Source organism: Topomyia yanbarensis, chromosome 2 (genome assembly GCF_030247195.1).
Source record: "Topomyia yanbarensis strain Yona2022 chromosome 2, ASM3024719v1, whole genome shotgun sequence".
NCBI lineage: Eukaryota > Metazoa > Arthropoda > Insecta > Diptera > Culicidae > Topomyia > Topomyia yanbarensis.
Genome location: NC_080671.1, coordinates 205,972,546 through 205,997,541, shown reverse-complemented (window position 1 = coordinate 205,997,541; position 24,996 = coordinate 205,972,546). Strand labels below are relative to the sequence as shown.

Genomic DNA, 24,996 nt, shown 5'->3' with positions numbered 1-24,996 from the left:
TTATACTTAGCACATTTTCCACGACTTGACAAACTTTACACAAAAAGCATAATATTTAATTAGCTTCATCAGCATGAGTTGAATGTTATATTCACGTGATCATATTTTGAAATGCAGGGGAACTGGGTAGGGAATCGAAGGGGTGAGAAATCCTTTATCTTATTTCGGTAGATGAAAGAAATTCGGGTGTTAGGGTGGTCCAAAGGGGGGAGGGAGTGATGAAAGGGATAGGTGAAACACAATGGGGGGAGGGCGGTGGTTTGCAATAATCCGTGATCTAGACTCGCAAATCATTGCACTCATTTTAATATGTATTACATCATTCGGACATCATGGTGTTACTAGCCCTCCGGGCCTCGGCGAAATAGTCGATTTTTGGATTGATTGCATAGCCTTTCTTTATATGGGAAAGGTGAGAATAAATAGTTGATCAGAGATCAATCCCAGTATGATTTTAATCTTGCTAGTATCTATAATAATAATTCTATAGACACTGGAAATTCACACCGTATGCATTTATGAATCAGAATTATCAGATAGTATACGCGTATTATACAATCAATCCGGTATGAGGAAGAGAAAATATTTTCGTTTATTTATAACGTTTCTCACTATCATAACTATTTGGCCTGCGTTAAGCCAAACCAAACTAAGCGCCATAACTTTTTTCGTGTATTTTTCGTACCAAAATTCATTTTTCGATAACTTACCATTTACGTAGAAAGTCAAAGAACACTTGCTTGCTTTCGTTTGCTATTTGAGCTCCCAAAACATAATAGATATTAGAGTTCCTGGTGTTACATTGGATGTTAAAGCGATTTTAGATAAAGTACCTCAAAATGGCGCTTGGTCCTCTTTGGCTTAACACAGGCCATTTGTCTATATTACGTATTAACGCTCGGTTGTTTTCAATCTAATAATTAAATCTTCGAGAAGAAATAACAAGCGCTTAAGGGGGGAGGGGGTGCGAGAAGTTAGGACATGTTGTGAAATTTGGGGAGAAGGGCGGGATAGAGAAATGTGTGACAATTTTTCCTTTGGGGGAGGGGGAGTCAATTTTGAGCAATTTTCGCGTTACGCAGTTTATTAAATGTCCCTATATCAGGCATTGTAATGTCCAACTTTTCCGAGATAAGATGAGTCGCAAAATTCTCCGCCTCCACAAATAGCGTGAGAATGATTTTCCGGATAAAATTTATTTGACTTTCCTTCTCACCGGAGAAGGTGATAAAATTTTAATTACGTGGAAATCAATCAAAACTTCAAAAAATACACTTAATTGCAAAGAAAAGCGGCAAAGAAATATGATAGACTTGTTTTTTCGTGTTTTGGAATAACGACATATATATATATATATATATATATATATATATATATATATATATATATATATATATATATATAATATTTATATATATATATAATATATATTATATATATATATATATATATATATATATATATATATATATATATAATATATATATATATATATATATATATATATATATATATATATATATATTATATATATATATATATAAAATTCTGATCAATCGGCTCATCGGTTGCAGAGATATCGTGCGCATCACTAACGCTACTGTAAGGAAATGCTTCGGTACAACGGCCCGCAAATTAATCCATTTTCGTATGGTAAATTGGAGCTCTAGTGCGCTACATCAACAAAAACATGTAAAATCTACACCATGCTACAACGTAAGTCATAAACAAACAATCCATAATTGCGAAAAACAGCAAACTCAAGAATTCCAAAAACGAAACTCAAAAGAAACTGCTTATGTTTAAAAGAAGGCAAAATCAATTATAAAATATATTCACACGAAGTATACTACCCATATTCGCATAACACTCTCATATTCATTTTTAAGTTAGCTTCACGAATGATTTTTATTTTTAATATACTTCAAGAAATCACTGTAAAAACGCAGCGTATCAATAATTAAATTATCGTTATTCCCCTTTTTTATATCGTGAGCTGTTCTTTCGAGTTATATACCGTTCGATTCAGACGCTAGTCAACTTTACCGTTTCTGGATATCGCCAAGTTTTTTCAAACGATGATTTGGCCGTCAACCCGTCGTCGGAAGCGATGGCCCCTCGCAAGCAAATTTGTGATCCACTCGTTTCACCGGGTTGCTCAAATGTAGGGGCTATGTATTAGTTTAAGTCCGACAGAACAACAGCGACGTCGGATATTACACAACTTGAAGCGATGTGGCGTAGGGTGGATTGTACCAATAGTCGCATGCTTAAGGAAAACTTTTGATAAAAAATCGATATATATATATATATATATATATATATATATATATATATATATATATATTATATATATATATATATATATATATATATATATATATATATATATATATATATATATATATATATATATATATATATATATAAAAATCTGATCAATCGGCTCATCGGTTGCAGAGATATCGTGCGCATCACTAACGCTACTGTAAGGAAATGCTTCGGTACAACGGCCCGCAAATTAATCCATTTTCGCATGAAAATATCAACATTTTTAGTAGTATTTTGAGCAAGGCTTGGACTATATACCTAAAAAATCATGAGAACATATCAGCGAGCCTAAAGATATATAGTCCAAAGATCTGCAAATCAGTTGGAAAAGCATATTCACTGCTCACTCCAAATGTTTGCCGATAAAGATATTTCCTACAGAATTTCTTTCGCAGAACCTAAGCCTTTTGAAATAAATTAAATTCCCGAATCCCGGGAATGAGAAAACACCATTTCCCGGGAATCGGGAATCCCGGGAAATCGAAAAATCCCGGGATTCCCGGGAAATAAATTCCCGGGATGGAAGCTCTAGGTAAATCCGACCGCTTTTTTACGAAGAAAATTTTTATTTATCAAATTGAAATATATTTTTATTGTTATTATCTATTATTTTTATGCGTAATGGTTCATAATTACAAACGAACAGACACAAAACCGTGATGATTATAGTATTCGTCGAGCAATTGCTCCGATGCAAATGGGGAATATCATTACGTGCTACTTCTCGTGATTTTAACATTCCAAGATTTATATTGAACTCCATTTTCTTCATGTTACAATTCAATAACACAACATTCATATCATTGAAATACCATAAAATTTGAGTAATATCTGCACTAAATCAACCAAAAACATAGGGGGGTCAGGTTTACCCACCATTTTTAAAAACAGCAAAAATGAACATTTTTGTAAAACGCTTGTATCTTAATAATCTTAATAATATTTCCGAAGATTTAAATAAAATGTTATATTCAAAAAGATGCCCAGGAGTCATATATATGTATATTATATATATATATATATATATATCTATATATATATATATAATATATATTATACTATATATATATATATATATATATATATATATTATATATATATTATATATATATATATATTATATATATATATATATATATATATATATTATATATATATATATATATATATATATAATATATATATATATATATATATATATATATATATATATATATATATATATATATATATATATATATATATATATATATATATATATTATATATATATATATATATATATACATATATATATATATATATATATATATATATATATATATATATATATTATATATATATATATAATATATATATATATATATATATATATATATATATATATATATATATATATATATATTATATATATATATATATATATATATATATATATATATATATATTATATATATATATATATATATATATATATATATATATATATATATATATATATATATATATATATATATATATATATATATATATATATATATATATATATTCGATATCATCAAATAAAGTAAGACCATTTTTGAATGAACCATATACGCGATAAAAGGGTTTTGGATTTATTCAAGATATGGAATAAAAATCTATGTAACTTAAAACACACCTGCGATAAAAAATCGTTAAACATCTTGTTGATTAGTGAATGTAATTAAACATTTCACTAAGACGCTCAAAATGTTTGTTTCTGAAAAGAAAGGAAATGTAATGTTCATATCAAGTAACCCACTAATGAATTAAACTTTCCAAAATTAGTCGAACACATATTATTGATATGCAACTAAATAATAATTTCTGAAGCACCGTAATGAGGTGTCAATCAATTCGTTTCAATATAAAAAATAAATTTGAAAAAACCTGTTATAAAATACTTTTGAGTCACTCTAATAAGTAGTAAAGTTAATTTCTATTTTTATAACCAAAATAGGAACTCAGCGTATAAAAATTCCTTTAAAACATTTTTGAATATGTACAACAATATAATTATTTTTGGGCAACCCTAATGCTATAATGATTTTTTTTAAATATGTTAATACCAAAAACAATTTACCACACGAAAATTTTAAGAACGATTTCAGAAAATATATTTTTGGACACCCTAACGAATAGCAAAGTGTTTGTTTTTAATGTTTTAATTTTAAAAACGAATTCAGCGTACCAAAATTACATCGTCCTATTTGAACCGATACGGCAAAGTTTTGACTTTAGTCCACCTTTTGTTCTAAGTCGTGCCACTGTGCGTGGGTATCAGGATAGTTCGGGAAAGGAGTGTACTGCCGTGATACGCATAACAGTCCCACCTGAATAGGAAACCCATAGCAAATGGGACTGTTATGTGGATCACGGCAGTGTAGAACTGGTACCTAAGAGATAGTTAATTATTCAGGACTTGTTCTTATGATTATTTAACTCGACCAAGCACACCGGTTCTCAGAAATGATAAACAAACCTTTCGGGTTGGTGTAGAGATTCTTTTTGTGAATCCCTAAAATACCTTTACTCGTCTAGCTTCTCAGCATAATGATAATAGAAAAAGTGGGGGTTTGCCTGGTCCATAGTGTAATAAATACGTATATTGACTAGAACAGTTATAATCGAATTATGTTATAAGATAGAGATGAAACAGCACAGTTGTAGAAAAAGTATTTGCGAGTAAGGACTAATACGGCTAGTATGTTTTCTGTAACAATTAATAGTCGATTGGTCCGCTTCGGACCTAGGAGACAAAAAGGAGATTAGGAAGAGACAGAAGCGGATTCAATGCGAAACTTGCGAATATCGTAGACCCAAGGGCGATGGTATATATGTGTATAGGAGCAATGTATCCCTGAGCAATATGGAAGGACAGCCTCTGAGTTGTCAACCTAAACAAAATATACGTATGGTAAATTGCAGCTCTAGTGCGCTACATCAACAAAAACATGTAAAATCTACACCATGCTACAACGTAAGTCATAAACAAACAATCCATAATTGCGAAAAACAGCAAACTCAAGAATTCCAAAAACGAAACTCAAAAGAACTGCTTATGTTTAAAAGAAGGCAAAATCAATTATAAAATATATTCACACGAAGTATACTACCCATATTCGCATAACACTCTCATATTCATTTTTAAGTTAGCTTCACGAATGATTTTTATTTTTAATATACTTCAAGAAATCACTGTAAAAACGCAGCGTATCAATAATTAAATTATCGTTATTCCCCTTTTTTATATCGTGAGCTGTTCTTTCGAGTTATATACCGTTCGATTCAGACGCTAGTCAACTTTACCGTTTCTGGATATCGCCAAGTTTTTTCAAACGATGATTTGGCCGTCAACCCGTCGTCGGAAGCGATGGCCCCTCGCAAGCAAATTTGTGATCCACTCGTTTCACCGGGTTGCTCAAATGTAGGGGCTATGTATTAGTTTAAGTCCGACAGAACAACAGCGACGTCGGATATTACACAACTTGAAGCGATGTGGCGTAGGGTGGATGTACCAATAGTCGCATGCTTAAGGAAAACTTTTGATAAAAAATCGATTAATAGACCTATGAGCAATATTAATACATTAAACGAAAGCTTTCAGTCCCTACTTCATAGGAAAAATATAAAGATGGCTTAGTAACCAATTTATGTATTCAAAACCGCTTGTACCACTATAGGAACACATGTACCAATAGTGGTGCAATCGCTAATTTAGGTTCCTATTGTTGCAAATCCCATTGCTTTCTTATGGGACTTGCAACTATAGGTACACTACATCAACTATAGGTGCAAGGGAGCTCAAAATTCTAAGAAAATATTTTTTTTTCAATAGTTATTTGAGCAAATTTCAAGGATAACAGTTTTATTGTCGCATAATTTTAGTGCGATGAATCGATAAAAAAATATTTGTTGATGGTTGGTATCTTAGTTGGGCGTATAACCCACTACTGCAACTATTGGTACACCTCAACTATAGGAGCACCCACCCTAGTTACATTAGGCGTAAATTTTATTTATTAATTTGTAAAGAAGAATAAGCTAATTAATTTGAACCTTCAGCAGTAGCACGGCTCAAAATTATGTTGAACAACCTTACTTCTCGCTCAGTCTAAAATTATGTTTGTTTCCCTGTAGATAATAAAATCGCTAATGTCCTTTTATGCTAAATGTTCGTTATGCCAAATGACCCTCATTTTACGCAAAATTAGAAATTGTGCCAAATGACCGTTATCCTGGAGATAAAATAAATTATGCCAAATGTTCGTTAGGCCAAATGACCTTCAGTGTGATCATTTTCAAAATTATGACAAATATTCATAATGCCAAATGACTTTGATATTTACAGTTTGTATAATAACTCGTCGTTTTTCTTTTTATTTGCAGCTTAAAATGGTCGTATTGACCCAAGGGCTGGGGCCCTTCGTCTCCCGCCGTGAATCGTTTGAAGATAGCAGCATTGACATTACTTCAGTAAATTGCGACAAAAACAATTGCTCAACGACAAACTACACTGGAAAAAAGATTCTACTGCTATCAAAGGCCGTACTCAACTGTTCTCTGGTACGGTTTGATTTTTCTTCGTCATTGTTTTTCAACTTTAGCGAAGAAAAACTATCGTCATTCGAGGGCCCGCCAGTAGCGGAGGCCCTTTTTGCTCTTTCTGCATGGATTCAATGAAACGTAGCGAGGCGAGCACCGGCCACCACCAAAACAAGGTGGTTTTAACGAACCAAGCAACAGAGAGCAATAACAAAGTAAACCTTAGCGGTAGTAATTTAAACAATAATACGGTAAGTAACAAGCAGCAACACCAATCGGCTCTATTGAATCCAAATCAAACATCAGGAGCACAAGTATCGACGCCGTCGAACACATCAAATTCTTCGATATCGGTAACTAGTGATACTAACAAAGACTCCAACTTTGAGTATGACGATAACGAATGGGATGTTGGTATTGGCGACCTCATCATCGACCTAGATGCAGATATTGAAAAATCATCCGTCAGTGATTTAACAAGTGCATTAGGTGATTGTAGCACTACGCCAACCGCGTCATCTCAATCCGGGTCCACGTTACCAATTGGTCCCTTTTTGAATACGCAAAACAGTGACTGCAGTGAGACAGACTTGAGAAGAACACAGTGTGTTAATCCTTCTACCGTGTTACAGAAGGATAGTAGTCTAAAATTGGATAGCTCAACAAAGGGTGTATCCACTTGCATAAGTGTGAAAAGAGTTGTTTTGGAAAGCACGCCTACAAAAGAAGGAACCACGTCTTCTACACCATCAAAACATCACTCCTCCTCTTCCTCTTCCTCCTCCTCATCATTTACTTCCGGACATCACCATCACCATCACCACCACCATCATAAGTCGAATAGTGGCACGGATTCGGGCATCCGCACTGCTAGTAATCCGTCGAAGCATTCGGTGCTACTTAGCCAATTAAACAGCAGTAAACACACGAATCCGTCATTTCTTTTATCATCCGAGATTTCGGGACTAAAACATCATCACAACTCCTGTAGTGTCAGTAATAGCGTCGATAACTGCACTAGTACGGGGCTCGATCTGGACACGCTAAAGAGCAGTCGAAGTAGCAGTTCAAGCACAATGTCATCCACGACAAGTAGTTCAGGTGGTAAGTCAGCCACCAAACTTTCTGTTGATCATCAAGCTACATTAGACAAAGGATTGAAAATGAAAATAAAACGTACTAAACCTGGAACCAAGACGTCCGAGGCAAAACATGAAATAGTTAAAGCCGAGCAGAACGGTACCAGTTCACTATCTTCATCAAATGCTGATGAAAATAATAGTAATAGTAACAGCAGTTCTAACTCTAGTAACAAGAAGCATTCGTCACAATCGCAGTCCCAAACGCAACAACAGGTAGCTGGTAGTCCCAATATATCACAGCAGCAACAACAGCAGGGAGCTAAACGGGGTAGTAGCGGGCATCGACGAGACAAAACGAAAGATAAAGCTACACACCATACTCAGCGCGATAAGAATGAACACAACAGCAGTAGTAGTAGTAGCGGTAGTTGCAGTAGTACTTCATCAAGTGGTGAACGGGGTTGTAACTGCACACATGAAATGCAAGTGAATGGTATTCAGCAACCCTGTTCCAGTATATCTTGCATACGAAGTAGAACCTCAGATCAATCAATGGGACCGTTATCGCAGCGGATATCAAATCAAAATAATTCGAGGTGAGTCTAAAATTATGTTTTCGCATCATTCTACTTTCTTCTTCTTTGGGGCTTATAAGCCCAACCTTTCTGGTGGCATGTTATAGATTTTACATTATTGGTATATAGCGCAGCATGGTTGGCTCAAGCGCCAATTTCTCGAATGAACGAGTTGTGCTATCTTGTCACTAAAAAGCTGGTACTAGCAAAACAGTACCATATGCAAAATCATCATGTCGAGAAAATGTGCCCATAAGATTTTTGTTTTAGTTTTTATCCAGATGAGCTGCTTACGATTTACAACTACACTATGCCCTACCACCCCCAATCAGTTTCATTGATGTGCATTTGATCAGTAAAGTCGAAAAAAATTCACAATACGAATATAACAGATAGTGCTTTTCATATGGGATTTACATTAGTCGGTGTTTTTGTACATTTTTTGAATAAATTAAATAATTTTCAGTGCGTTATTTGATAGTACAATAAAAATGAGACCTAACCCTGAGGTTATCTCAAAACTGAAAAAATGTGTATGGGACTGTTATGCTGGCACTGGTAGAATAATTTGCAACAGCCATCGAGGGCATATTGGAGCCATAAAGCAATGATTACTGTATCATCACTGAGGAAAAATATACCGCACTTCGATATTTTTCATAGATCCTATTGGAGACATTCCTCTTATTGCCATTAGTATGATCTGTTGAGTTAAAATCCAACTAGTGGGTTGTTTTTTAGATTTTAGCAAAGATTCGCTCCTTTGGTCATCTACATTTCAAGTCAAAAATTGAATACTTATGTATATGTGCTGCGGTGAGCAAAAATCTAACTAGTACAGGCTCGAAGTGGTGCCTTCAGTTTTTCGTTGAAGTTGGGTATCCTACTTATTGAAATCTTTGCAAAAAGCCTATAATAACATCGGTCTTTGATGACATACATCAGCCATTCTCAACCTGGGGTCCGCAGACCACTAGGGGGCGTGAAGTAGTAACCAGGTGTCCGCGCAGAAGATAATTTATCTCGGAAGGAGCTTTTTTGTAACAGACTGAAAATAATATTTGGATAGTACACAAAATGCAAGCCGCGGGGGTCCGCATAACCCTGATCTACCATAATCATCAGTTAGGTTCATGTCTTGGGAGCGCTTTCCACCGTAGTATTCGTGTCACATTTGTGATATGTCAAATAACCTGTATTCTACAAATACATAATTGCGAAACGAAAAAAATAATAAAACAGTTTTATATAATTGAAAATTGTACACAACTCGTTGCGATATATGTCATTATGCATCAAAATTTGTGTTCGAGGCTCCTCAGAAACTCCATCGAACTACCATCAGCCAAAAGCTCTACGACCCTAGGCGAAAAACGACAGTGTGAAGATTGAACAGTGCAATGCATCATTACGTTATCGTAAAACTGGAAAGGTTACATACTGCTTAGTTCACCCTAGTACTTCCCAGGCTCCCATCACAATCTTTGAATCCCGTCAACTATTTAACCACACACGGGTCGCACGATACTACACTAAAAAAAATCGCACATTGATGTTACGTGAAAAGTGATATGGTTATTTTCCACTCTACTTTTCACATAGATGTTATATGACTGTCCTATAATCTATATCTAATATATAACCCAGTAAATGTAACGTGTTTTTCATATAACTTTTATTAGATTTTTATATTACAATCACCTGCTGAGAAGATGGTAGTTATTGTAAAGACTGTTAGCTTACATATGTTGGTGAGCTGATTATTATAGTGTATTCCTTTATTATTTACTTGAAGATCTATGTGACCTTTAGTGGGTTTTCACGTAATAGTCACCAGTCAAAAATGGTAATCATTGATTTTGTATATGGTAGTGTCCACAATCGAGGAAATACATTTTAAAGGGTTTCTTGATAATGTTGACCTTGATATTTACCTAAAGAGATGATTTAAAAGGTTTTGTGATATCTTTTAAATAGAACAGTTGCAGTACTATATGTAAATTGAACATTTCTATTTCTTCTTTATTATTTTCAAATTATGAAAAAGCCCCAATGTACACAAAAACTCAAATAACCCGTTCGAGAAGCTTTGGAATTCTGAATGGATTCAATGTGGTTTACCGCTTAAATGTAACAACCTTTTGCAATGGAACCTGTTCAAGATTCCCAACAAATTTCCGAATAGTCACACTGCACTAACATTGGATTATATTTAGACGAAATTGTGAAGAGAATATAGTTCAATTGAAAAATACTTCTAGGATTATGATTAACCTACGTTAGAGCTCTGAAGGAAAACATACATATATACCACGTACGGTATATACGAGGATAGCAAACAGGGAGTCAGAATGATCGATCAAGTTTAAACATTAACGACCTGTTAGTAAAAGCTTTGCTAACGACAAGAACGAAGCAGTTATATGCTCGCGAAATAAATTAAAATGCACGAATAACAGTAAGTTATAAATATTCACCTGTGCACTGAATTATGTGTGCAGTTTGTTTGCATTCACACCTATTTGCTGCATAAGTTTAGCTCGTCTCTTAATCGTGTGCATATCTCGGGCATTACAAACTGCTGCATCTTGCTGGTGGAAATTCGATATCCGACTAGTACGTTGAGTAGCTTTCTTCATCACCAGAATACGGTTTAGGTTGAGGTACTAATCGTAGTGTCGTAACAAAGAAGGGTGAGCGATCACGAATCCTGACAGAAGCATCATTTATAAGTCAATGCCGTTTGACGGGATTCAATCTACATCTGCTTCATACTGTAAGAGGAGAGCAAAAGATTCCGTCTACATAATTTACTTAAATACAATATAGACAGAACTTACGTTATCCGGATAGCTGTCTCCATAGTAATTAACATATTATGCTAGCGTAGCCCATCGAGTACCATCTTTTAGTGATCCTTTTCCGCCATATGATTTCAGATGGAATAGCAAAGATCAGAACGTCCTTTCCTTCTCATAAGCAGATAGTTCCTGCAATTCCTCTCCGTCACAAACGTTATCAAATCTACAACAATAATGCAATACAGTTGAAATGATACAATCATGCAGAATGTCATGGTTTTATGCGGAGTGTATGTAAGGTGAGTGACGGCAACCACCAAACATGAAACAATGATTATCAGTATAAGTGGCATTAGATTTGTTCCAGTACCAGGAGCAACTGGAAATACTCTGGAGTAAACAGGGAGAAAATCGTTCCTGTACCCTCTTCTTCTCTTTTTTCTTCTTCTGGTAGCAAACCTGAGCAAAAAGGAGCAAGTTTTTTTACTCCTGTTTGCTCCGGAGTAACTTCCGTGTATTGGAACAACCACTAATATGTTCCTACATTCCCTTCTTCTCTTTTCTCTTCTGCTTGTAGCAAACCACATTAAAAGAGGGGAGTTTTTTGTGCTCCTGTTCGTTTAAACCAATCGGAATTTGACTCGGAATGCAGTCAGTATGGATTCCAGCTCGTAATGCAACAACCGATTGAGTCGGAACGGAATCGGTTGTTGCATTTGAGCTGGTACTCATACTCAATCCAATCGGAATTCCGAACAGATTCCGGAATGGTTAGAACTGTGGCTTGCTCCGGAGCAAGAAACGTGTACTGGAACAACACAAACCTATTCGAAATGCACAAATGACTTAAAATCCATAAAAATGACTAAAATATTAAATAGTATGGAATTATGACAAATACACACACTTTTGACATATCGCACCTTACCTTACCTAGTGTTACATATATATTTAATGGTATTTAATTATGGTATACTCACTGTTGTGTAAGCCACAAGTTGCTATCGAAGGTCTCGATTATAATCCACCGTAACATATTCATTCAACGGTTGTAATGATACCGCTATATTTAACATACTGCTCCTTTGTTTCGGACTCTTTCTCGAGGGAAAACTTCAAGTTGTCCAGATGATTGTTGTGCGTTTTATGAATTCCTTGCTCTGGATTTCGAATGGTGCCGCATCGGCACTTTTCAGCTGGATGAAACATTTCTCGAACTCTTGAAGTCTTACCTGAGGCAAAGAAGTTGTTTATTAATAATAATTTAATTATTAAAGTATACAAACCAGGAATCTTCAGTCAATTTAATACTGGATTCGGTAAATTCAGGCAGTAATGACAACTAAATTTGAGATTACACACCACTAGTTTGTACACAGAAAAAAATATTTTGTGATTTTAAATTTATTTTCATGCACATATTTGGAGCATGAATATAAAATTAAAATTAAGGTAAATCAATTTGAAATCTGTGCGCAGCCAATAAAAAATCATTGAAAATCTGTGCTTAAGGAAAACGTAAGTTTGACTGAAAAACAAGTCGCAAACTTTTTAGTTTTTGTTGTTTGGTGAGGTAAAAAATTTCAAAACTTGAGAATTCTGTGCTAGTCTGTGCACTATAACAGAAAACTGGAAATCTGTGCATTATAACAAAATCAGTATAAATCAGCACAATTTTAAAAGTCTGTGCGGCACATTATGAACCACAGAATAATATGTGCACCTGGCATTGATACGAACTCTAACCTGAGGGATTGTATGCATACCAATCCATATTGTAGTTATCTTACGAAAATCTAAAAATATAGAAATGGTGGCATGTGAATAGTAAATACTCTAGCGGCTCTATTCAAAAAGCGCATAGTACCATAAGCCTTTTGGGTTTTTTCAATGTTAAAAGTTTTATTGCTTTTATTTTATTGGTATAACCAGATCGAGAAACAGCAGCGAATTACCATTTGAAAACGCAATCATCGCCGTTTTAATACCATTTACTGTGATTTATTTGCGTTTGCTAAAACTTACTCGATTCAAAGACGCTACACCTTGCAACATACATGGATATCACCGTTTATCAATCACTTTGCATTTGCTAGTAATATTCTTTGAAAAATACCTACTTTAATTGTCCAAAACCGCACTGCTTATTTTCATCAGTTGATGATGAAACAACTCCACTAGATTTAGCGGCGTTTCAATGGAAGTAGTTCAGAGTACCTAGTATTCTATGCAAGGCTTTTCCGCCGGAATCCCCTGATTAAACCGCCTAATCGTAGCTTTTACCAACTGTGCAACATGCTTTCTTGAAATAACCAAATAGATTAAGTATAACATTAATAAACAAAAATATTTTTGAAATATTCTATATTACTTACATTCTGATGATGCGTATTATACGCCATATTGCGATTTGGATTTTTCACATCGGAAATTCATGCAATTTTTTTGACTTTTGCTAAAATCACATAAATCGTACATGGCGATCTAATCTATTTTAGAAGATTCCCACATAATATTCATTGATGTCATATGAAACATTGAGGTTGACAGTTAAAATCAATCTACAGGGTTTTTCACGTAGTTTTAATGTGAGGATTTTTTTGAGTGTATGATATTGCGGTTACCTATTTGGTTGGTTTTTACTACCGGAACGGGTGATCTGCAGTATTTATTCATCTCCTCCGCCGATAGCAGTGATGATCTTCGATTTTAGACCCTTTCGAACTGAACTTGCAACGGTTTTTTTCGGATGTGAAAGTCTTGTGGTGGACGGACACGACCGGGAATTAGAGATGGGCGAATGAATCACGAATCGATCAAAAGAATCGACTCTTCAAAAAGCATGAATGAACCGCCATTCTTTTTTAAAGAACTGCGATTCACTTAAAATGACTAATGATTATAAACCCAATGATATCGAACAAGAACCGAATGAGTCTATTTGACAGTTTGCCATGATTATGAATCTTAACAGTGAATGAAACAAAATGAATGACAAGTATTGAACTCTTTTTGTCTACACGGAGTAAAACATCAACAAAACAGCTGTTATATTCAATATAGTGGTAGAATGTGTCCTTCAATCAACCGAAGGTGAAGCAAAGCCTACACTGAAAAAAATCCAAACGTTAATTCTACTTGCTTCAAACCACTCAAAATACATATGAAGAATAAATGCTAATGTTATCACGCGCACACATACCTTCTATGTGTCAACTGTATAAGCTATGTATGCACACTAGAGTGGCTCGCGGTTGTATGGGAAAACTTCAAAATGATTTAAACTAGCGGGCACAGCACTTTTTGAGTCCCTTTTGTGGTCCCAAATGCCTGTGCAAAATTTGGTAGCGATTGGTTGCTTCGCGGGTTTGCGCATTGCGTTCAAAGTTTGCATGGGATTTTATATGGGGAAATCAATTATTTTGCATTTACGTTAATAAAGATCGCTATTTCACTGAATATGAAAAACCAGTTTTATAAAACTATAGTTCAAACCTTGGTTAACAACTTTGTCGAAGACCGTAACTAGCTACGAGTTTTCAAAAAATAGTTATAACGATTTTAAAACTTATGGTAAAATTCAAATGCAGAAATTGATTGCTTTTTCCAACACTGCCGGTGCACCACCGACATCGACATTAAAAACATAAATAAATGAGAAGATATTCATCGCAGAGACTTGGTACCTTCGAATGTTCAGAATGAATTTCTGAATATCATAGACGTAGTCAGAAAATGAAAAGAAGAGGGGGGGGGGGGCATGTGTACTCCCCAGTCCCTTTTTTGATTGTTTTGTATAAGACAAAGAATCATTACTTCCTTGAAAATGTCAACGACTGAACTTTCTTAATATTTTGATAGGCCCAAATATGAATCATACTACAATCTTTGTTGTTGGAAATAACAATTTACAATATTTAGAATTTACACCTACAAATTTATGTATTGTTTTTGCTTGGGGCAAAAACTAACTCAGGTCTGGAAATCGCGTTGTGTTCTAACCTGAAGTATATTTCTGGTTCGCCATCATCACCTCTGTTTTGCGTGAACAACAACTCAATTTTATCTAATAACGCTTGTTTGAAATAACTATCCTGGTATCGTTCCTAGATTCTCAAACGAAAACGTCAATAGAAACAGTTCCGAGACTTCAAGAAATCTAAGGATATGCATTTTTTTTAAATTTTGACTCTGAACGGCCAAGAAATAGGGTTTTAAAATATGTAAAACTTATAAACCACTGTACCATTTTAAATGAGATAACAGTAGTTCCCTTAAATAGTAGCACTCAAACACGTAAGATTAATTTTTAATTCGGCGGTATATAACTGCGTTGAAGATGTGCTCCTTATGTTATATTAAACTATCTAAACAGGGAACTGGGGAGTACACAAACCACACCCTCTCTTCTTTTCATTTTCTGACTACGTCTATGTTATTCAGCAATTCATTCTCAACATTTCATTCAAAGGTACCAAGTCTCTGCGATGACTATATTCTCATTTATTTAAATTTAAAGTATCGGTGTCGTGGTGTACTGACAGTGTTGGAAGAAATAATGAATATCTGCATTTGGATTGAACCATAAGTTTTAAAATCGTTATAACTATTTTTTGAAAACTCGTAGCTAGTTACCGTCTTTGACAAAGTTGTTAACCAAGGTTTGAGTTATCGTTTTATAAAGCTGGTTTTTCATATTGAGTGAAATAGCGATCTTTATTAACGTAAATGCAAAATAATTGATTTCCCCATATAAAATCCCATACAAACTTTGAACGCAATGCGCAAACCCGGGAAGCAACCGACCGCTCCCAAACTTTGCACAGGCATTTGGGACTACAAAAGGAACTCAAAAAGTGCTGTGCTGAAAAATGTCATTTTCGAGCCACTCTAATGCACACACAAGTTATATATGCATATTGTTATAGAATCGGGTTTTATGTGTCTTATAGTTATGAAATGTGAATGTAAGATTAATATTTCTTGTAAATGCACACATTAGGTTTATGTACCAGCAAATAGTATCTAGCTGCCTCCGCAAATTGCAAAAATCTATGTGTAAAATCAATAGGCATAACGTTTACATTTTTTTGAGTGTATGGACTGATCGCTTGTGATGCATTTTTAAAAATCAGCGAAATTAAATGCCCGTCTTTTCATTAAAATAGAAATTCATAATGTATTTTGCGTTGCGTGCAATGTATTTTGCGGTGCGTGTAAGACGTCAAAACCCTAAAAAAAACTAGCCCTACATTCAACAAAAAGTGGATCAACGTAGGACGTTTGTTAAACAACCTTTTCTGCGAGGGAGTATAAAGTTGATGCAAAAATGGAAATTAAATGCATTTTTTTTAGACTTGATGCAAATTTGTTATTCATCTCCTCTTAGAGCAAAGCCCTCCCATGGTTTCCAAATTAGCACAGCTACTGCTAGATGGAGCATAACATCGCGTCTGAATGGGAAGTTTCGCCAAATCCAACGGTTGCAGTTAAATTTTATATTGTCAAATAATATCAGAACCTATTCTTACACACATGGTATCCTCGAACTATTTGATTATTGTTATTGTTATTGTTATTTATCAGTGTGCAATCGGGCTCTCTTAACAACCTATTTCTGCAACCTATGGGCATTAACTGTACACCTATCGTCTATCCGTTGCACTTGACAGTGTGTGCAGTGCTTTATGGTCACACCTACGACCGCGCACCCGGCTTCCCATGAGCGTTTTGGTGGCTCAGAGATGTCCTTCCATGTTGCTCAGGGATACATTGGTCCTATACACATCCATGCATACAGGCATACATACGGAACTCCGCTAGCGAATGACGGATCCCAATAGTAGCATGTCTGTAATAACATACGTACATGGAACTATTGAGAACCAGAGCTACAGGTCCAAAGCCCTGGTAAAGGAGGATGGTTGTGATGATCCGGGCCGAGATCACCACGTAAAGCAAGGTAGGGCATAACCCCAATTCCAAGGCGTGAAGCGACCCGTGCCGAGGGATGAGTGATCGAGGGGGTGAAAAAGATGCTCGATCGTTAACGGAGCCTGTGGGGTACCTGGGCAACCCCCACAGTAAGCGTCCCTTACCACGCTAATGCGGAGCTCTGGCGTGGCGGACATATATTTCTCGCGCTACTCGTGGGACTTTTCATGGAGCAAAATAAAAATAAAAATAAACAGACGGAGGTGCCAAACCCCTTCGCTAGAGGTGGTTTGGCGAGGTCTCCCCCCCGTGGGGAGAGTAGTGGAACGATGAGTGCTGCACTCGAAAGCACCAGTAGGCAATACCCCTACCAATGCATCGGAGGGGCCAATAGCTGCGATGCGCAAAGTAGCGAAGCAACTCGATGCTATAATCGACTTCGCTAGCGCAAAGCAGAACATAGCCAAGGAGTTGAAGTTGAGCCTTCTGGAGCTCCGGAAAGCTGTTCGTGTCGCAAGACAGGAACAGCAGGCATATGTTGAGAGGGTGGAATGTCGGGAGAGGCCCGACAGAGAAACCCAGACAGTGGCCTCCAACAGGGAGGAAAGAGAGAAGGTCAATAGAGGTTCACAGACAGTGGCCTTTACCTTCTACGGAGCAGCCACGTCGATCGGAACGGCGACCGAGTTCCCCTCGAAGGGAAAAGGAAAGGGCAATCGCAAGACGGCGTCGAATGCGAAGCGCCCTAGGAAGTCGCCAGGAGAGGGTGCCAAAACCGACACCACTCGGCGTGCAACCGTCAAGATCAAACGCCGCCTGGGTGAGGTAAGCGAGGGCGAGAGTGACCTCGCTGTGGAGAGCGATGGTACCAGCAACCCGGCACGACCGGGGCAGGGGGGCTCAAACCCCTGGACGCTGGTTACCAAGAAAAAGCCGGCACCGAAACCGGAGGTACCGCGGCCTGCGAGGAAGGCCAAGGACAGAGGCGAAGCCTTGTGGTTAAAAACCGACAAGGACAAATACGCCGATGTCCTTAAATCGATGAAGGCGGCCGAGAGCCTCTCGGCCCTTGGGCAGGATGTGCGTAGCGTAAGACGCACCAACACGGGAGAGATGCTCCTGGTGCTGAAGCGAGGCGCACAATCAAGTGCAATATACAAGGCCTTGGCCCAAGAGGTCCTTGGTGAGGGCGCCCAAATCAGGTCGCTAGGTGCGGAAACAACTCTCCAGTGCAAGCACTTGGACGAGTTCACGACCGCAGAAGACGTCGTCGCAGCCGTCAAGGAGCAATGCGACGTCACAATCGAGCGGGCCTCTGTGCGATTGAGAGACGGACCCTCTGGCACCCAAGTAGCCTACCTCAGGCTACTGAATGCGGATGCCAAAAAGGTAACCGAGAAAGGGAAGCTGAAGATCGGCTGGTCGGTATGCCCTATTAGTATACCCCAGCCGCCTTCAGTGGACAGGTGCTATCGGTGCCTAGAATCCGGCCATAAAGCTTACGAATGCAAAGGCTTAGACAGGAGCAAGCTATGTCGTCGATGCGGCGAGGAGGGGCATAAAGAGCGGGGGTGCACTAAGGCATATAAGTGCCTTATCTGCACCTCCAAGAAGCAAGCCCATAAACATGCTATGGGCGGACCTTCGTGTCCCTTCGGCGAGTTAAATAAGAAGAAGCCGTGAGAGTCACACAGCTAAATCTTAACCATTGTGCAGCAGCCCAACAGCTGCTGTGGCAGTCGGTCTCGGAGTCGAGGACAGATGTCGCCCTCTTATCAGACCCGTACAGCATCCCTGCCGGCAACGGCAATTGGGTGTCGGACGGGTCTGGAATGGTGGCAATCTGTACAACGGGAAGGTTCCCGGTTCAAGAGGTAATACACCCCTCCGCCGAGGGTGTGGCGATTGCCAAGATCAATGGTGTGTTCTATTGCAGCTGCTACGCCCCACCAAGGTGGCCAATAGAACAGTTCTACCAGATGATCGACAGGCTCTCGTCGGACCTCGTGGGCCGGAAACCGGTAGTAATAGCGGGAGACTTCAACGCTTGGGCAGTGGAGTGGGGCAGCCGCTGTACAAATAGCAGGGGTCAAGCGCTAATGGAAGCGTTTGCGAAACTCGATACTGTGCTAGCTAATGATGGCTCCGCTAGTACATTCCGTAGAAACGGAGTGGAGGCGTGGATTGATTTGACCTTTGCCAGCCCGAGTCTGGCTCCAGGCATGGAATGGAGGGTAGACGAAGGCTACACCCATAGTGATCATTTAGCAATCCGCTTTAAGATCAACTATGGTGTGCAGCATCCGAGGGCGGGAGATCCCTGTCAGGTACGCGGGTGGAAGTCCAATCACTTCGACAGCGAAGCTTTCACCGCGGCCCTGGGACTGGAGGCCAACACCGACAGTCTAAGCGGGGATGCGCTGGTAGCTGTTCTATCACGCGCGTGCGACGCCACTATGCCGAGAAAAACACTGCCAAGAAACGGTAGATGCCCGGTATACTGGTGGAGTGCCGAGATTGCAGCTCTACGGTCAGCCTGCCTCAGAGCTAGACGTAGGATGCAAAGAGCTCGCACCGAGGATGCAAGAGAGAACCGCCGTGAAGTGTTTCGAGCTGCGAAATTAGCCCTTAACAAGGCTATTAAAAGCAGCAAGAGAGCGTGTTTCGACAACCTGTGTGAGAGTGCCAACGCGAATCCGTGGGGTGACGCCTACCGGATTGTGATGGCCAAGACCAAAGGGGGCTCCTCACCCCCAGAATGGTCTCCGGACCGGTTGGCAACGATTATCGAAGTACTCTTCCCGTCTCGAGCCACAAGCCCCTGGCCACCTGCACTACGAGACAGTGCGGGCACGGTCGAAATGGTGGCTCCAGTGACGAACGAAGAACTACTCGCAGTGGCTAAATCCCTAGCAATGAACAAAGCTCCAGGGCCGGATGGAGTTCCGAACAACGCTCTCAAGGCAGCGATCATAGCGAACCCGAACATGTTCAGGCTAGCTATGCAGAGATGTCTTGACGAGTGCCGTTTCCCCGATAGATGGAAAAGGCAGAAACTGGTGCTGTTGCCGAAGCCCGGGAAGCCGCCAGGCGACCCATCGGCGTACAGACCAATCTGCCTGATAGACACGACTGGCAAACTGCTTGAGAGGATCATCCTCAACAGGCTCACCCCGTACGCGGAAGGTACGGACGGTCTGTCAAGCAACCAGTTTGGCTTTCGGAAGGGTAAGTCCACAGTGGACGCTCTCAACTCAGTGATAAATACTGCCGAGATAGCGATCCAACGAAAAAGGCGAGGTATTCGATACTGTGCGTTAGTGACACTTGACGTGAAGAACGCATTCAACAGCGCAAGCTGGGATGCCATCGCGCTCTCGTTACACCGGCTTAGCCTACCGGTGGGTCTGTACCGGATCCTGGAAAGTTACTTCCAAAACCGCGTACTGATATACGAGACCGATGCCGGTCAGAAAAGGGTTCCGATTACCGCCGGAGTCCCGCAGGGCTCGATCCTAGGCCCGGTGCTATGGAACCTCATGTATGACGGGGTTCTGAGACTGAAGTTCCCTCCTGGGGTCAAGATCGTCGGCTTTGCCGACGACGTAACCTTGGAGGTCTACGGGGAGTCAATTCCTGAGGTAGAACTAACCGCAGAACACGCGATTAGCACGGTGGAGGAATGGATGAGCGCGAGAGGCCTGGAGCTCGCTCATCATAAGACGGAGGTACATGCAGTTATCCATGTGGGAGAAGTCGCGATCACTTCACAGCGAAGTCTGAAGTCTCTCGGAGTCATTATAGACGACAAGCTGACCTTCGGCAGCCATGTCGACTATACGTGCAAGAGAGCGTCGACTGCTGTTGCGGCACTATCGAGAATGATGTCCAACAGCTCAAAGGTGTGCGCCAGTAGACGTAGGTTACTGGCAGGCGTTGCCGTATCTATCCTCAGGTACGGCGGCCCGTCATGGTCAAGAGCACTGAGGGTAACCAGTTACCTACAGAAACTGGAGAGCACCTACCGCGTGATGTGCCTCAGAGTGATATCTGCCTACCGCACGGTATCACACGATGCATCCTGCGTGATAGCGAGCATGATGCCAGTCGGGCTGGTCATTCGGGAAGATGAGGAGTGCTTTGAGCTACGTGGAAATAGGGGAGCCCGCGAGCGCACCAGGGTGACCTCGGTCGCCAGATGGCAGCGTGAGTGGGACAACTCCTCGAAAGGTAGGTGGACCCACCGGCTGATACCTAGCATATCGAGCTGGGTGGGAAGACCCCATGGGGAAGTTCACTTCCACCTGACACAATTCCTGTCAGGCCATGGCTGTTTCCGTCAGTACCTCCACAGGTTCGGACACGCGGAGGTCCCAGTCTGCCCGGACTGCCCAGGTGTAGACGAAACTGCCGAACACATACTGTTCGTATGTCATCGGTTCGACGTCGAAAGAAGAGCAATGCTTGACGTCTGTGGCTGGGACACAACCCCGGATACCCTTATTCAGCGGATGTGCAAACGGTGGAGAAGTGGAACGCAGTCTCGGCTGCTACCATCCAGATTGCCAGTAGGCTACAGGTAATCTGGCGAACCGAGCAACAGACGGCGGGCACGGCTAACTAGTGATTGGTTAGTTGGAGCAAAAAAGGCCAAGCGCAAAATAAGAGAGTGAATGGTCTGTTCATGCCGAGGTAGGTTGGCGCAGCGAATGGCAACCGCGTAAGGGGTAAACCCAGCCACCCCGAAGCAAGACAGAAGAGTGAGTGTATAGGCGTATAAGTGGACTGCCTCATGCCAAGACGGGAGGGTCGTAGCGTAGTATGTTGGAACTAAGCTATCGATGCCTCATGGCGTGGCAGAGGAGTGAAAGGGTGAGCATCCAAGTCAGTCTCACACTGCATGTTAAGGGTGAGCATAAAAGTCAGCCTCACAGGTTGGTAGAGGCTAGCACAAAAGTCCGCCTAGCAAGGAATGAAAAAGGTGAGCACAAAAGTCAGCCTCGCATGGTATGTCAGAAGTGGGGCCTAAGAAAAATGTCCCACATGGGATGCCAGAGGGAGTGACAAAGGTACAATAGAGTGGCACGATTGAGAGTGAATCAGGTGATAGGGTGAGCACCCAAGTCAGCCTCACATGTATGGGTAGGGCGAGCACAAAAGTAAGCCTAGCAAGGAATGAGTAAGGTGAGCACACAAGTCAGCCTCGCATGGAACGTAAAAGGTGAGCACAAAAGTCAGCCTCATGTGGGAGTGTTTGAGAGTGAATCAAAGTGTGATTTAGAGAGCACCCAAGTAAGCCTCATACAGGATGTATGATCGCGTGAGTGAGAGTGAATGAGTTCATTCAGTACAGCCATCCCCCCAGAAGTAATACCGAGAGGTAGTTCCTGGGAGGAATGATGGCGGAGCCCAATGGAGTTTAGTCGGTATTAATGGCTGGTCACCATTCGAGTCCGACACGCCCCCAGTGCACCCCGTGTGGTAGATTGGACCCTACCGTTAGCACGTGTACTGGGCTAGGACATAAAGGTCTTCTCCATTGTAAAAAAAAAAAGGCATACATACGGGCTTACATTCATACATACATACAAACAATTTGGCGCAAGTTTAGAGCGTGTAACGTCGTGTCATCTAGTCTGTCATCCTATGGAAAATCATCCTACCATCGCCTTGAGGTCAACGTCATATTGGCAAATTTCGCATTGAATCCGCTTCTGTCTCTTCCTAATCTCGTTTTTGTCTCCTAGGTCCGAAGCGGATCAATCGACTATTAATTGAAACGGTAAACATACTAGCAGTATTATTAGTCCTTACTCGCGAATACTTTTCCTACAACTGTGCTGTTTCTTCTCTATCTTATAACATAACTCGATTATCCCTGTTCTAGTCAATATACATATTCATTACATTATGGACCAGGCAAACCCTTAATTTTTCTATTATTATTATCCTGAGTAGCTATACCAGTGAAGGTATTTTAGGATTTCGTTAAAAAGAATCTCTGCCAATAAAGGCGTAAGCAATATTTATCCACATAAAGTTTGCTCGAAACGAATGTCCGCCTGGTTCGACTCGAACAGACCACACCGACCCGAAAGGGTTGCTTATCATTTCTGAGAGCCGGTGTGCTTGATCGAGTTTAATAATCATAAGAACAAGTTCTGAATAATTAACTATCTCTTAGGTGCCAGTCCTGCACTCCTTTCCTGAACTAGCCTCATACTCACGATCAAAAGAGTCGACAACTAGTAGGATCCACATATCCCCCACCCAAGCGAATTGATCAACTTGCAAGTAGGAGCACATATCTACCAAGAAGACTTCCGAATCAATGAGAATGGACCATGCTAGTCGAAGGCCACAGACCCAGCGCCCTCTCGTACAGTGTCATTGTCATTTCTCAGCCCACCCCCTGGCAGACGTTCATCCGCCCATCTAGACTATGTCAAGATGAGAACCTACAAAGCCTAACTGTTCGTATGTGCTAGTCCGTATAGATTTTGGTTTGCTGAAACGAAACAAGAAAAGCAAAATAATTGTGATTAGTATCGTAGTTATAATAAATGAGTAAACGATTTCTCCTCTGTTGTCCGTTCCCTTGTTCGTAGTCCTCCCTCCTGTTCCTGATCTGTTTGGGCCACTGGCTTTCCGTTTCCTTGGCCGTCACGCTCGATCCGCTCCGATCCGCACACATCATAGCAGGAGAAACAAATGAAAGGACAAAACAAAACAAAATGAAAATAAATGGTCTGCTATCTGTGCCTAAATTGATGTTGCTTCTCAGTTATGCACGACCCAGGGGGGACTTGGCCTTGATCCCAATGCTCTGTCACCGATGTTACGTGATATTCGTTATGGAATATTCTTTGTGTGGGGGCCATTCATAAGCAATGTTGTTCGTTTTTTATCCCTGATCCGCTGATACGTCTAAAATTCATTTTTAGTTTTTATCTCGAAACCCTCTTCCCCTATTGTCAATATCCAACATCATTTATGAATGGTCCCCTGGTGATATATTTAGAGCAGACAATCCAATGAAACATGGGATTGACAGGATTTTAGTGCGCTCTTGGCGCCTTGTGTCACATCTTCATGTTTGTTATACATACTAAGAATACCAAAGCATGCGATGTGATGACCGGAAGATTAGAGAAGCAACTCCTCCCCTTCCTCCCCCCCCATGGTATCCTCCAACTATTTGATGGAAGTAAAAAAATAGTTTACCCTTACTCTTTTATACTAAATCGTCTATGCGTACCTTCAACGTCAACATCCTCTCTAATAGTATTCGAGAAACATAAAAGGAGAGTCCATTATTGAAAATGGAACTATGATAGAAGATTTATTCAAATATGTGTAACACGAAAGCGTTTTTTAAAGCCCTGGATTTTTTCTCGTTTTATCTCAAACAATCATTTTTCAAAGCACGAGTCACTAAATCGATCAAAAGAGTTGATTCATTTTAGTGAGTGAATCGGATACGGTTGACTCACTAAACTGAATCGGTTTGCCCATTCGTGGCGTACAAAGACTGTGTGCAATCGTTGAAGTGCCCGTTCACGAAAATTTTGCGTTCGTGTGGTGTCGTGTTTCAATTGGTCGTATCTGTTCCATCACGCAATGCACAACAAAGAATTTCTCCGGTGGTTCAAAGAACTACAGGTATACGAAAGGGTTGACCGTACATCAATTCAGCAGAAGAACAATT

General features: G+C 39.8%; 1 protein-coding gene and 1 long non-coding RNA gene across 9 annotated transcripts in view; one reads left to right on the top strand and one right to left on the bottom strand.

Annotated features, from left to right (window-relative positions):
• Window positions 1-24,996, top strand: part of LOC131682774 (zinc finger protein 608) — a 138,736-nt gene that overhangs the window by 54,180 nt on the left and 59,560 nt on the right. For all 8 annotated transcript variants that reach the window (XM_058964500.1, XM_058964499.1, XM_058964501.1 and 5 more), the window contains one exon: window positions 6,741-8,574. In XM_058964500.1, coding sequence (XP_058820483.1) covers window positions 7,022-8,574 — 1,553 coding nt within the window. In that variant the 5' untranslated portion in view covers window positions 6,741-7,021. The remainder of the gene's footprint in view (window positions 1-6,740; window positions 8,575-24,996) is intronic.
• LOC131682782 (uncharacterized) lies at window positions 10,497-12,712 on the bottom strand. Its single transcript, XR_009304148.1, has 4 exons — window positions 12,641-12,712; window positions 12,335-12,586; window positions 11,394-11,577; window positions 10,497-11,327 (listed from the first exon to the last, which is right to left on the bottom strand). It is a non-coding gene; the product is annotated as an uncharacterized LOC131682782 (long non-coding RNA).